This window comes from Vicia villosa, linkage group LG1 (assembly GCF_029867415.1).
Source record: "Vicia villosa cultivar HV-30 ecotype Madison, WI linkage group LG1, Vvil1.0, whole genome shotgun sequence".
NCBI lineage: Eukaryota > Viridiplantae > Streptophyta > Magnoliopsida > Fabales > Fabaceae > Vicia > Vicia villosa.
This window is the reverse complement of record NC_081180.1, coordinates 156,899,554-156,913,510: the sequence shown is the minus strand read 5'-3', so window position 1 is coordinate 156,913,510 and position 13,957 is coordinate 156,899,554. Positions and strand designations below refer to the sequence as shown.

At 35.3% G+C, this 13,957-nt stretch overlaps 1 protein-coding gene across 1 annotated transcript; it reads right to left on the bottom strand.

Annotated features, from left to right (window-relative positions):
- Window positions 1-3,605: 3,605 nt before the first annotated feature.
- LOC131658059 (uncharacterized) lies at window positions 3,606-4,763 on the bottom strand. The gene is made up of 2 exons (XM_058927398.1): window positions 4,093-4,763; window positions 3,606-4,011 (listed from the first exon to the last, which is right to left on the bottom strand). Exons 1-2 carry the CDS (start codon window positions 4,761-4,763, stop codon window positions 3,606-3,608), a joined length of 1,077 nt encoding a protein of 358 aa, XP_058783381.1.
- Between the last annotated feature and the right edge of the window lie 9,194 nt (window positions 4,764-13,957).

The following is a 13,957-nucleotide window of genomic DNA, read 5'->3' as shown; positions in this document are numbered from 1 at the left end:
GGTCTGTTTATACCAACTTTTCATGCTTATACCAGTTATGTATACTATTTATGCAGTTATGCAATAAATGTGTGAGAATTAGATCAAACTCTATTAGATCGAAGAGTAACTTTTGGTTCGACAGGATTTACGCATGTCATCGAAGTATGTTGACATACTGATGTCGAAAACCTACATATTGTAGTCGAAGTGTGTTCTAGTATTTGGGTGCGAAATGTTAGGGTTGTTAGTATTTTAATTTGGGCATGTTTGTTATGTCCAATTATTTAAGTTATATTGTACCCTAAGTTAGCTCGTAATAGGTATTTTTGAAAAAGCACATTAGTTTAGTATGTTAGGTTTACTATAAATATCATACTAGTCTCTCATTATTTCATACTACAAATACTAATTTAAGGTGAGAGGGTTATTTTTCATTCTTGTAACACTTGTAATCTTGTTTCAAAGAGAAAGCAAAGAATATCAATTATAACCAATTCTTGTGGTTCCTCTTGCTTCCCACTGTGTTCCCTATTATACTCTACTCTTGGCATCATTTTCAGAACAATTGGCATGGTGAGCATGGAGAAGATTCATGTAACAAAGTATGATATTGAAAAGTTCACTGGAGTGAATGATTTCAGTCTGTGGCACTTGAAGATGAAAGTCCTACTAGTTCCGCAAGGTTATTTGGAAGCATTGAAGGGAGCGACAACTATGGATGTTGCGTTAACGGAAAAATAAAAGATGGCCATGAAACAGAAAGCCCATAACAGAATTTTGTTAACCCTTAGTGATAAGGTTCTTCGACATGTGCCGAAGGAGACGACGACATCAGGGTTATGGGTGAAACTTGAATGTTTGTACATGACCAAACCACTTGTAAATCAACTCTACTTGAAGCAAGCTTTATATTCATTCATGATGATTGAAGATAAAGTATTGGCTGAGAAGTTGGATATATTCAACAAGATTATACTTGATCTTGAAAATATTAATGTGAAGATCAATGATGAAGATCAAACGTTGTTGTCGTTGTGCGCTTTTCCTAGGTCACATGCTCACTTCAAAGAAACTCTCTTGTATGAAAGGGAGTCCCTAACCTTCAAAGAAGTTCTATAAGACTTATATTATAAGGGCTTGAACAAATGAAAGGAGCATAAAACTTCGACGGTTGGTGAAGGTTTGGCCATTAAGGGAAAATTCTTGCGATAGGATGGTAACTTCAACAAGAAGAAAGGTAAAAGTCAGCAAAAGTCTTATAGTGGCGAAGCATGTGGTATTCGATTCTATCATTGTAAGAAGGAGGGATACACAAGAAAGGTGTGCCCTGGACGCCTGAAAGAGCATGGAGGTAAGGATAATGGAAACACAACCATTGTTCAAGATGATTTCGAATCATCTGATGTTCTTGTGGTTTCAAGAAGTGACTCGAGTAAGGAGTGGATTATGGATTTAGGTTGAACTTGGCACATGACTCCAAACAAAGTTGCATCATAATATCTCACATAAATTCATATTCAGATCACTACAATTCACATAAGTTCACACATCAAATCACATAAGCTCATAATCACGCAAATGAATGTGACTCTAACAAATGCCCATGCATGTGGTATCTAGGGCTTCAGCCCCCATCACCAATTACCAATAAATAGAGGCATAAAAAGAGGAATAAGCCTTCGTCACTGTTTCCCAATCCAAACCGTCACAAAAATGCAATCATGCGACTCGATGAATGCAACACCACAAATAAATCACAACTACATAGTCGCAAGGCATACACCTATATAAAAAATGGTACCAATAATTAGAGGTAACTCGTCGTCACAATATATCATTCATTTCGTAATAATCACAAAGTAATAGCATCACATCATCACTGGCCAAAGGCGACAACATAATATCACCACCTCACAACAGCAATGCACACACACAAGCCAACAACTATCATCAAAAACATCACAAATCATCATGAATAATGCAACGCCAATTCACATATTTTAAACAATTCACTACGTCACGGTATTACGAACATCACAAAACAAAAGATATCTAATTACTCTCAGACACTCCTAATTTATTCCACTCCGCTAAATTAGTTCCGGGCTACTACTCATTTATTCTTGTTTACTATTTAATTGTAACTCGGCTACTGTCAAAAATATGATGGTACTACTACTTCTAACAATTCACTCTATTATTATCAAATATATAAGCACTGTTACATTTAAAATTTACTCTGCTATTGTAAAGGATTTATTACTATTACTTTACAATTTTTTTGATAAAGCTACGAGTCTGCTGCTAACACTACTACTACTGTTGTTGTTCATTCATCCACAATTGTATTTTTAATAAAGCTTCTTCTCTCCAATGATTTAATTTAGTCAATAATGTTTTATCCTGCATTCTAATTTCAACTCTGACGCTGACGTCCTGCGCGACACTAACGCACAAGTCCTGTTTCAAGGACAAGTGTAACCGCAAACGTCACCTCTTTCCAACATCATCCTGTCACAAATAAATTTATCATAACTTCTACAAACATTTTTAAAATAAGGTTTATCTTGTTAGCTTTCTGACTCTTCAAACGGGACTAGAATTAAAACTCCGGAACTCCAGTTATGAATTTTTAAAGTTTCACAAAAATTCAGCAATTTCCTGCATTTTGCTTACGGAAATCCCACTCCAAAACTCATTTTCCTTCAACTCCATCATATTCCAAACAACCCTTAACACATCTCCCCGTTTCCAAACTTCTTATAGCTCGAGAGACACATTCTTTCGCTGAAATCCGGTTTCCGAAACACCAAGACAACAATGCTCTTCACAACTTACAACTGAAACACACCTGAGAATTAAAGCTTCTCTCCCGCTTCGCTCAAACTAACTCCTACAAACAAAGCAACAAGTAACAACCGTGTTTCACACACATGTCACATACTAAGGGATAATACACTGACAGTATTCAACTATCGCACAACTCGACTGACTCGACAACTTGGCCGGACGGATCGAACTACTCTGATACCACTAATGTAACACCTCAATTCTACCCGATCATTTAATCGAAAATCAGAGTATAACAATTCCAAAATATACAACTGGGATATTGCATTTCGTCTTTTAAATCATTTATGGCATAAACGCCTTCACATAGATACATAGCACATATAATAAAAAACAGACAATTATAATAATTAATTTAATCCTCCAATTCACTTCATCAAATAATATTAAATCTCGCAGCGGAATTCACAAAACTTCACCAAAATTCAGTTTAATCATCATTGCATCTTCACAAATTAACTTGAAGTTACAAACCAAAGCAAAACGTCACTAAAAATTCAAAAACTAAATAATTAAGGAAAACATTTGTTTGTCCCCCTGAGTGCTACGTATCAGAGCGACAACCGAATCGACTCACAACGACTAAATCTTTATCAATTCCATCACCTGCACATTACCAGTATAAAGGTAACGACGAAACAAATAAAGGGGTGAGTGATTAGTGCATCTTGACAGGGGAGGAGCCAGGATCAAAAGCCAGGGGATTCCCATAATGAAAATAAAATATACAAAAAAGTACAAAAAAAATTAATGACCCAAAAATAGAAAACATTCTAGTCTAATCGTAAATGCATTCTTCTCTTGTTCATTCCTTGGAAACGTTTGATGACATCCATATCATCGATTGTATTAAACAGCTCTTTCTCCACAAATGTCACTAAGCAATCATTTAGCCATGGATTAGCCATTATACTTCTCAAATCATTCTTAACATATTTCATCCCCGAGAATACTCGCTCAACACTTGCAGTGGCCACCGGTAAGGACAAAGCTAGTTTGACAAGTGTGTACACAAACCTAAATGTCTTATGCTTCTTTGTTCGAACAAGAGTCCTACAAAGTTCTGAGATGCCAGTCAAATTGGAAAAGTGATCGTCCATCTTGACACTCTCAATATAAGTCTCCAATTCACTAGACAATTTCTTATCAGTAAGATCCTCAAAGTCATTTGGGTACAATCTTGCCAATCACATAAGTGATTTAACGTTAAATGATTCAAACGAATAACAAAGACTCAAGAAAGCAACACAATTGATTAACTCAGTATTTTCAGGTGTAAATCGATCATTCAAGCAATCATTCTTGAAATAATGAAAATTTGTAACAAAAGGAGCAAGTCGTTTGGATTTCTTATCTTTCATATACCGAGACTCCATGCCAGGCACATAAATTTCAACATTACCACAAGAAGCCACAACTTGCTCATAAAGTGTTTCCCATCCATCATCTCTAAATTCTTGCAACTTTTTCTTGCATATTGGGACAAGTTCCATGGCATGCAAAATATATTGATCCCCCTTTTGCAATGATTGTGAAAAATTATTTTTCAAAGATAAAATCTCAACCATTAAGTGCAACATAAACACAAAACTTAAAGCTTGCATAACAAGTAACAAACTTTTTGGTTCACCCTTAGAATGACTATCACTTTTCAAATCTTCGAACACTTCAATAATAGGAGTAAACAAATAAACCAACCTATTAAGAGTTCGAAAGTGAGATCCCCAACGTGCATCACCCGCTTTTGCAATGGACAACTCTTGATTTAAACCAGTACCTGTTTCCACCAATTCTTTTTCATTTAGAATTGCAAAATGAGCAACTTGTTTATTCCGAAGTAGAGCTTGTCTTTTGTTAGATGACCGGAAGATAGTGACAATACGAAACACTTCACAAAAAAAACAATCAACATCTTCATGCTTTCTTGCCATTGAAACAAGAGCCAATCGAAGTTGATGAGCAAAACAATGGACATAATAGGCTTGCAGATTTTTCTTTTGAATCAAAGTCTTCAAACATCCAAATTGACCACACATATTACTTGCTCCATTATACCCTTGACCTCAGATTTTAGATATACACAACCCAAACCCCGACAAAAAACATTCAAGAGCCCCTTTAAACGATATCACACTTGTATCCTCTACATGAACAATGCCGATAAATCTTTCTACAACAAACCCTCTAGCATCAACAACCCGCACTACAACAACCATTTGTTCTTTACCATAGCAACCACCTGATTCATCAACAAGAACACAAAAGAAACTATCTCTAATTTCTCCAACTATCTTCTTAATAGTTTAAACCGGACATGCATTTGCAAGTACTTTTTGAATAATAGGAGAAGTCATCTTACAATTTCCCCCACCACTTGTTATTGCTACAACTGTTTTCTCACTATTTCTTCCCAAGGCTTCTACAAATTCTAGGAAATGACCCTTATAAATAGAATTTTCACCCTCATTATGTGCCCTAAATGCCAATCCGCCTTTAACAAGATATTTGGCAGCCTTAAGTGATGCTTTTAAACGAACAAGATAATCTACTTCTTCTTTTGAACTATATTTTCCATACGAAAACTCAATACTCTGCTTTTTCTTCATAAGATCCTCACATGCTTTCACACACTTTTTATGATGACTATTTGCTTTTTCACCAACATGTTTATCCAACTTATGATTTAGATTTCAACCTTTAAAACTAGTCACCGCAAATGCAGAATTACTAGTACCATTGTAACACGCATAACAAGGCAAACAAAAAACAACATCTTTTTCTACACTATATTTCAACCAGTCACACTCTTCATGCCAACTATATTGAAAAGAACGTTCCCTTCCCCCAATATTTGTGGATTTATATTCAGTTAATTTAATTTTACATGGCCCATTCACAAGGTAAGCTCTTCTTACCTCATCTTGATCATTTGGATGATACTCAAGAATTTGACTTCTTTTTCCAGGACCCGTCTCCAAATAAGCCCCTTTTTTAAACACATTATATGAAGAATGAGGTTCTGGTTGTACGTCATTTGAAGAGGGAACCAAAGAAGGTTCTTCGGGATCCCCATTTGAAGGAGCAAGCTTCTTTGGCTATGGAAATCTCAGTTCGGGTGTAAAAAATTTGAGCAACATTCTACAATCACAACCAAAATCCAATTAATTTTATAATACAAAATTTCAAATCACAACTATAATTAGAAGTTACAAGGTTTGAACTTTGGATTCAATAAAATTCCCATGGTAGATAAAAAGAATCAAGAATGGAAGTTATTATTAACATAATAGAGAAACTTGAAAAGCTTGTTATTTACATAATAGAGAATCAAGAATCAAGAGTAGAACTATGGAAGTTGTTATTTACCTAAGCTAAATTGAAAATTTGAAAGAAAAAAAATATAGAAACTTACTGTGTGAGAGAGAGATGAGGCTGCTACAGGCTGGAAGTGAGTTTGTTGTTGTTATTATTAAACCTAATCCTAATGTAACAAAAAGGGTTGAACGGGAGGGTAAATTGGTAAAAGAATTAAAAAATGAAGGGTATTCCAGGGAATACCATGTACCCCTCTACATCCGCCCCTGCATCTTAATGCACATTCTATTATATTTTTACTTAGGCATTACTTTACTTTCGGTTATTCTTATGTTTTAATATTTTACTTTATTTTTGCCTTTAATCGATTTTCGTACTTAATTTTCAACTTTAGCAGCTTTCACAGAAATGATCATAACTGAAGTTCCAGAAATCCGATTGAGGCGTTCTAATAATCTCCATAAAGCTAAGAGAGAGAGAGAGAGAGAGAGAGAGAGAGCGCTACGACTTTCGTGTTGGGGTCAAAGTCAGATTCAGAGGCTATTTTTTCCATATTTGCGTTTGAAGCTGCAACACTAGTTTATTTTTAGTTTTGGGTCGTTAGTAGTGGGCCTGGGTTTTGTAATTTGACCCAGTTGGGTCATAAACATTTTTGGCTGATTCTTTCTAGGTACCTAGGTTAGCCGCGGTACTGTTCAAGTTTCACTATTAATGACTCATTTTTAAAAACTTTTGCTTTGTATGCTTGAATGGAGAACTAAACATCCAGAGTCGATCTACTTTAATTGAATTCCAAATGCTTTGAGGTTTTTTTTTATCAATTCAATTTCGTTTCTCTTTCAATTATATTCTATGAAATTGCATTTTTTAATCTGTTATTTCGTGGAATATTTTGATTAAATTCGTATGATTGTATTCCTAACTGTTAATCGTTGTTTACGTCGCTTCATCGTTAAATTGCGTTTCTATATCGTGTTTTCTTAATTCACGATTGTATTAATCCGTTTGCTTAATTCGGAAGAGGAAACCAATCTGTTTTATATCTTTTGCGCTTGTCATTTGGTATTGAAATAGAATAGAGATCGAAACCGCTTAGGGAATTGGTAAGGTAAAAACCAGTGATTAGCAGGAACCCGAAAACAGTTGATTGATTTTCATAATCGCTTAATTCATAATCACTTATTTTGTTTAATCAAAACTTAAGCCAACCCTCCCCTTATTACTCTATTTACCTTCGGTTAGTAATAATCAAGAATCCTTGTGAGAACGATATCCGAGTTACCGTTACCGTCGTAACTACAATTTTTACAAAACACTCGTCTTTGATTCGCGCGAGACAGCAGATCAGTGAGATATCAAACAATATAAACAAGGTTATGATAAATAGTATATTTTCAGGTTCAAGTTATAATAATCGTCACTTTGCGGCATAATTGTTACCGTCTAATTCACTTCACTGTTTCCACCAAAATAACACATGTCACAATATCTCACATAAGTTCATATTGAGATCACTACAATTCACATAAGTTCACACATCAAATGACACAAGCTCATAATCACACAAATAAAATGCGACTCTAACAAATGCACATGCATGTGGTATCCACGGCTTCAGCCCCCATCGCCAATTTCCAATAAATAAAGGAATAAGCCTTCGTCGTTGTTTGCCATTCCAAGCCGTCATAAAATTGCAATCATGCGACTCGATGAATGCAACATCACAACACAACAATGCACATAAGCTATACAATTCACATAATCTCATAATCACACAAATGAAATGCGACTCTAACAAATGCTCATGCATGTGGTAACTAGGGCTTCAGCGCCCATCGCCAATTGTCAATAAATAAAGGCATCAAAAGAGGAATACGCCTTCATCACTATTTGCCAATCCAAGCCGTCACAAAATTGCAATCATGCGAGTCGATGAATACAACATCACAAACAAATTATAACAACATCGTCGCGAGGCATAAACTTATATCACAAATGTTACCAATAATAAGAGGTAACTCATAGACACAGTATATCCTGCATTTCGCAATAATCACAAAGTAATTGCATCGCATCGTCACTAGACAAAGGCCTACAGCATAATATCACCATGTCACAACAGCAATGCACACACACTAGCCAACAACTATCATCAACAACATCACAAATCATCATGAATAATGCAACGACAATTCATATATTTTCAACAATTCACTACGTCACGACATTACGAACATAACAAAACAAAGAATATCAAATTACTCCCAAACACTCCTAATTTATTCCACTCCGCTAAATTAGTTCTAGTCTACTACTCATTTATTCTTGTTTACTATTTAATTGTTACTCGACTATTGTCAAAAATATGATGGTACTGCTACTTCTAACAATTCGCTTATATTATTGTCAAATATATAAGCACTATTATATTTAAAATTTACTTTGCTATTGTCGAGGATTTATTACTATTACTTTACAAATTTTTTGATAAAGCTAAGAGTCTGCTACTAACACTACTGCAACTATTGTTGTTCATTCATCCGCTATTGTATTTTTAATAAAGCTACTTCACTCAAATGATTTAATTAAGTCAGTGATTTTTTACCATGCATTCTAATTACAACTGGTACTCAATTACACTCACACAGAAAAATGATACAAGTGCCTAATTAGTAATAAGAAAGGTAGTACACTAACACTAGGGACCCCCATCCATATACACATATGCACGTCCCATAAGGGACTACTCACAACAAAGGGCAATCATGTATATGGCCCCCGTCCCTCAATATTTTCCTTCCCCATTCCAGTTTATATTTTCCTTCCGGTCTCAGTATTAATCAACAATTTTAATCACAGAAAAATTAATCGTCACAACATCACTAATTCATTCACAGCACATACAATTATTCATCGATTAAGGTTCCAATTTCATCTAAATTCTAAGACAACATAAGCAATTCAAATACCACACAACAATAGTTTCCACATACAATTTCCAGAAAATTCACACAGTGACATCACAGACACCAAAAATCATACCAACACAGAGAGATACTATTAATCCCCTAAAACCCACATATGATTCATCATATCCCCATTTATAGAGCAAAAACTCCACCCTTACCTTGTACTAGGAGTCTCCTATACAATTTCTGGTCGAATTCCAAGCTTCCAACTTCGCAAAATTCTTCTGTGTTCTCCTTCTCGGCACAACTCCCATATCTCCTTTTCCTTATCTTCTTCAAGGAAACCCATTTTTCAAACCCTTGCTTCTGATAGTGCCTATTTTTTTCTTTTTACGGTCACCACTCATATTTCCACTTAAACAACATAATATTATTATTCTCATTATACTATTGGGCCCATTTCCTACATCTCGAATAATACTTAACACCATCCAACCTAATTAATTAAATAATTATTCCAATATAAAAATATTATTTCTAATATCATTTCTCCAAATAAACTGACTAATTTACTTGGCTACCGACTTAACCGCTCAAACAATATCACCATTCCACCATTCTTCTTGGATTAATACCGACAAAGCCCCAACTTCGACAAGTTTCAATAATTAAATCCTTAATTAATTTAATTAGCTAATTAATTAAATTTTGGGAGTTACAGATGCCACTCTTTTGATCCCTTTCTTAATTTTGAAAATCCATTTACAGCTGACTAACCTTGCTCCATCAAGTTTCTGGATTAGTTCCCAAGTGTGATTATCAGGAAAAGATTTCATCTCATCATTCATGGCCTTCAACAATTCAATCTTATTTCTAATCTTCATAACTTTCCTATAGTGTCTAGGTTCTTCGTCTAGAACCTCACTTCCTGAGATTAAGGCATAAGCTATATGATTGGCAATCCCAAGTCTCTCAGGTGGCTTGATGACTCTTCTCGACCTGTCTCTTTATAATAGGTAGTAATGGATAGTTTCTTCAACTTCCTCAGTATCTTTTGCTTCCTCTTTGACTTCATCTGAGATATGCAATTCAGCATCAACATGCTCCACCTCAACAGGACTTCTTTATGTGTCTTCATATCTAACGCAGTCAAAGGACTTTTTTTATCTGATATGTTGCTAGAGAAATAGTCTCACCCCAAAATACTTTCTTTAACCCAACACTAGTCAACATGCATATATATATATATATATATATATATATATATATATATATATATATATATATATATATATCTCCAAAATTGTTTGATTAAACCTTTAAGCCAAACCATTTTATAATGGAGTACATGCAGTAGTTCCGTGCCTTGCAATACTAAAGTCAGCACAAAAGTTGTCAAACACCTCATTGCAAAATTCAAGGCCATTATCGATTCTTAAACTCTTGTCCTTTCTGCTAGTTTAATTTTTGACCAGAGTCTTCCAACTTATTGAAATTCTTAAAAGTGTCATCCTTAGTCTTCTGGATGAATACCCATAATTTTATGAAATAATCATCTACTATGGATATAAAAACCTCGCTCCTAAATATGATGGACACCTTACAGCCCCCCAAAGATCAGCATGGTTGTAATTAAGGGATCCATGTGTTCTTTGTTTGCCTTTGTTGAACTTCATTATGCACTATTTTCCAAGTACACATAGCTCACAAAACTTCAACTTTTCGACTTTGTCTCCTCCAAGCAGATTTTGTTTTCCTAATTAAATCAGAACCCTTTCACTGACATGGCCTGATCGGTCACCAATTCTACTTAATTCCGTCATAAATTCGGCATAAGATCGTCATACTTGGTAACACTTTGTGGTTGTTTTTAAGTGTTTTTCTTTGATTCATCTAGTTCTAGTTATTTTGTGTGCATTTTGTTTTTGTGCCATTTATCTTTGTCTATTAGGTGCTTTTGATCTCTCTACTTGGTGGTTGTAGGTTAATTCTGGATCAGATGGAAATTGCACAAGTGTTGGTGTAAAAGAAGCTGAAAATCGTGACAGGCGTGTAGTATTTTGATCATAACTGGAGCTTCGTAACTCGGAATGACGCGGTTCCGGTGGCAAAATTTCGCTAACGAAAAGAGCTACAACTTTGATGTTGAAGTCAAAGCCTAAAGAGGCAGAGTCGGACACGGTCAGACCGTGTCAAGTGACACGGCCGTGTCCGACCTGCTGAAGAATTCTTCCCAAAAGTGGCAGAAGTTTACACGGTCAGCCCGTGTCAGCTGACACGGCCGTGTCAGCGTGCGGGTCAGATTTTAAAGAACCAGAGGGCAGTTTTGGTATTTTACCTAGACTAGGAAACCTATGAGGATAAATAAGTGATTTGGAGAAGGAGAAAAGGACTTTTTGGGCCGAGAGAAGAAGCACGATTGAAGATGGGAGAAAAAAAGGGTTTGGGAGAGAAGAAGGTTATCATGAACGGAAGCGATTGAAGATCAACTATCATCTCAATTCTTGTAAAGTCTCTATTTTATATTATGTTTTCTTTGAACGATATGAGTAGCTAATCCCCAATGCTAGGGGGTGTCCTTGATTGGATCTTGTAATGACTTTGAATTCTTGATTTCCTCAATTGCATGTTTTATTATTCAATTTGATTATACAATGTTTTTATGCTTTCTTTGTCGGACAAACAAGGAATGATTTACGGTTAACGATTTGTTGGACCGCGGTTGTTAAGGTTTTTGTACGATTAGATTATTGTAGATATCACCTAGGACTAGGGATACCCTATAGTTACCGGTTAACTCTTGATAAAACAATTGCTTGATTTCATAATAAATCTCTAAGGACTTAGGATTTAGGATGAATGTTCAAAGGTTTTCCCGCTAAGGACTTAGGGGAAAATAATCTAAAGGCCTGGTAATTGAATAGTATGAACTTGTTGAGGAGATCTGAATCCAAGGTTATTATAGAAATAGTCACACACTTTACCCTAGCATAATACTCATATTTGTCAAAAAGCCAATTTACTTTTCTACTTATTTAATTATTGTTAGTCACAATTTGCAAACAAAACTCCAAATATAGTTTTTGTTTAATTGAACCACTATTGAAACTCGATATTAACGTGCAGTCCTTGAGATCGACATTCGGGGAATTTCCCTATTATTACTACAGAGGCAAAATAGTACACTTGCTATTTTACCGATCAAGTTTTTGGCGCCGTTGTCGGGGACTGCTAAAATTAGAGTTTTGATTTTAGTTCAATTGAAATTTTGTTGCTCGTCAACTAAAATTTTGTTTTTGTTTATTTGAATTTGTTTTTATCATATAAAAAAAAGAAAAAAATAAGTCAGATTATTTTTGCTTCATGAATTCTTCTATACTTTGCTACTAACAAAGTTTCTGAGTTTTGTAGCCATGTATTGTTTTGATACATTGCCACCTGTATCTCCTGCATGTTGGTCGCCTGATTCGGGAGTCACTTTGGAAGAGGCGACTAAAATTTTTAAAGCATACAAGAGGGAGGTAAGAATCCTTATGAATGAATGTAAGGAAGCTAACTTTTATCCAGATAGGTTTATTTGGAGAAAGTTAGAGTTGGAAGAAGAATATGTTGAACCAGAAGAAAAATACATAACATCAGATGAAGAGGATGTAGTAAGAATAGAAGAATTTGAGGTAAAAAAGAAATATGGGGAAGAAGAAATAAGGAAACTTGAAGATGATCGAGTTTTGGATAAAACCACAAATTTAACAATTTGTGAAGATATGGACATCCCACATGAAAATCTTCAACAAAAGAGTATCCCCAAAAACTATTTCTATAACAAGGCATATGAAAGACAAGAAATTGACAAAGTATTGGAAGACATTTATGCATTGTTCAATAAAATCAAGCTAAAGAGGATTTGGCAGCAACATTATCAATACTTTAAGTTCATGGGATTGCTACCAAACAAAAGAAAGAAAAAAGATGATGTGTTCTTTGTGTCATATATGCCACCGTAATAAAGGGTAATGGACCGTCGAGCCATGCGACGTTAAACGAAGCGCTTCGTGGGAGGCAACCCCCGGTTTTAATAATTAATTTTTTCTGTTGGTTTGTTTTATTTTCAGGAAATAAAAGAGAGCATCTCCAGTGGAAGCTAGGAAGTGATCATTGGAATGCAATACCTCTGTAAGCAACCTCTCCGAGGCTGGTTCTAAAACATTGGGGACAATGTTTAGTTCAAGCGTGGGAGGGGTTCTTTTCAGTTGCTTTTAGTTGATTTCCATTTTTTGTTTTTGTTTGTGTGTTGTGTTGACATTGTGTTATAGATTGAGTGATGGATGCTGAATGAATGATGAATGGTAGTTAGTGGATGAAAGGTGCAACCTGAACTTAATCTCTCGAGGTACTTTGGAAGTGGACATAGTCGAAAGTGTCGGACGCAACTTGAAGAACTGGACTGGGAAGGTAAGTGGTGAAATCGAGCCGGAAAGGAAAGTCACATGACATAAAGGGTGTGTTGAAGCTGCAAACTTAGCCTACATGGTGAGGAACATAAAAAGCCAAACACATGTAAAGATCATCATGAGAGTGAAATCAGGTATGACTTTATCTCTCTAATTTTGCGTTTGTCCTACCGACACAGTACAAATATGAAATCACACAGTGAGGCACTTGTTTGTTCTCCCTAGAGCCTTTCCGTCCTTCATTTATTTTTGTTTTATCCCTCGTTGAACCCGTTGAGCCATTCCCCCTTGTTTGTTTAAATCCACACATGTCATCCTTAACCATAATTCTACCATTTTTGTTTGGCACTTGTGTAATTATTGTTTCTTTTGAACTTGTGTGAAATTGTAAGTTTGGGGTGGTGCTTAAGAAAATAAAGGGCAAGTGTGATATAAAAAAAAAGAGATAAG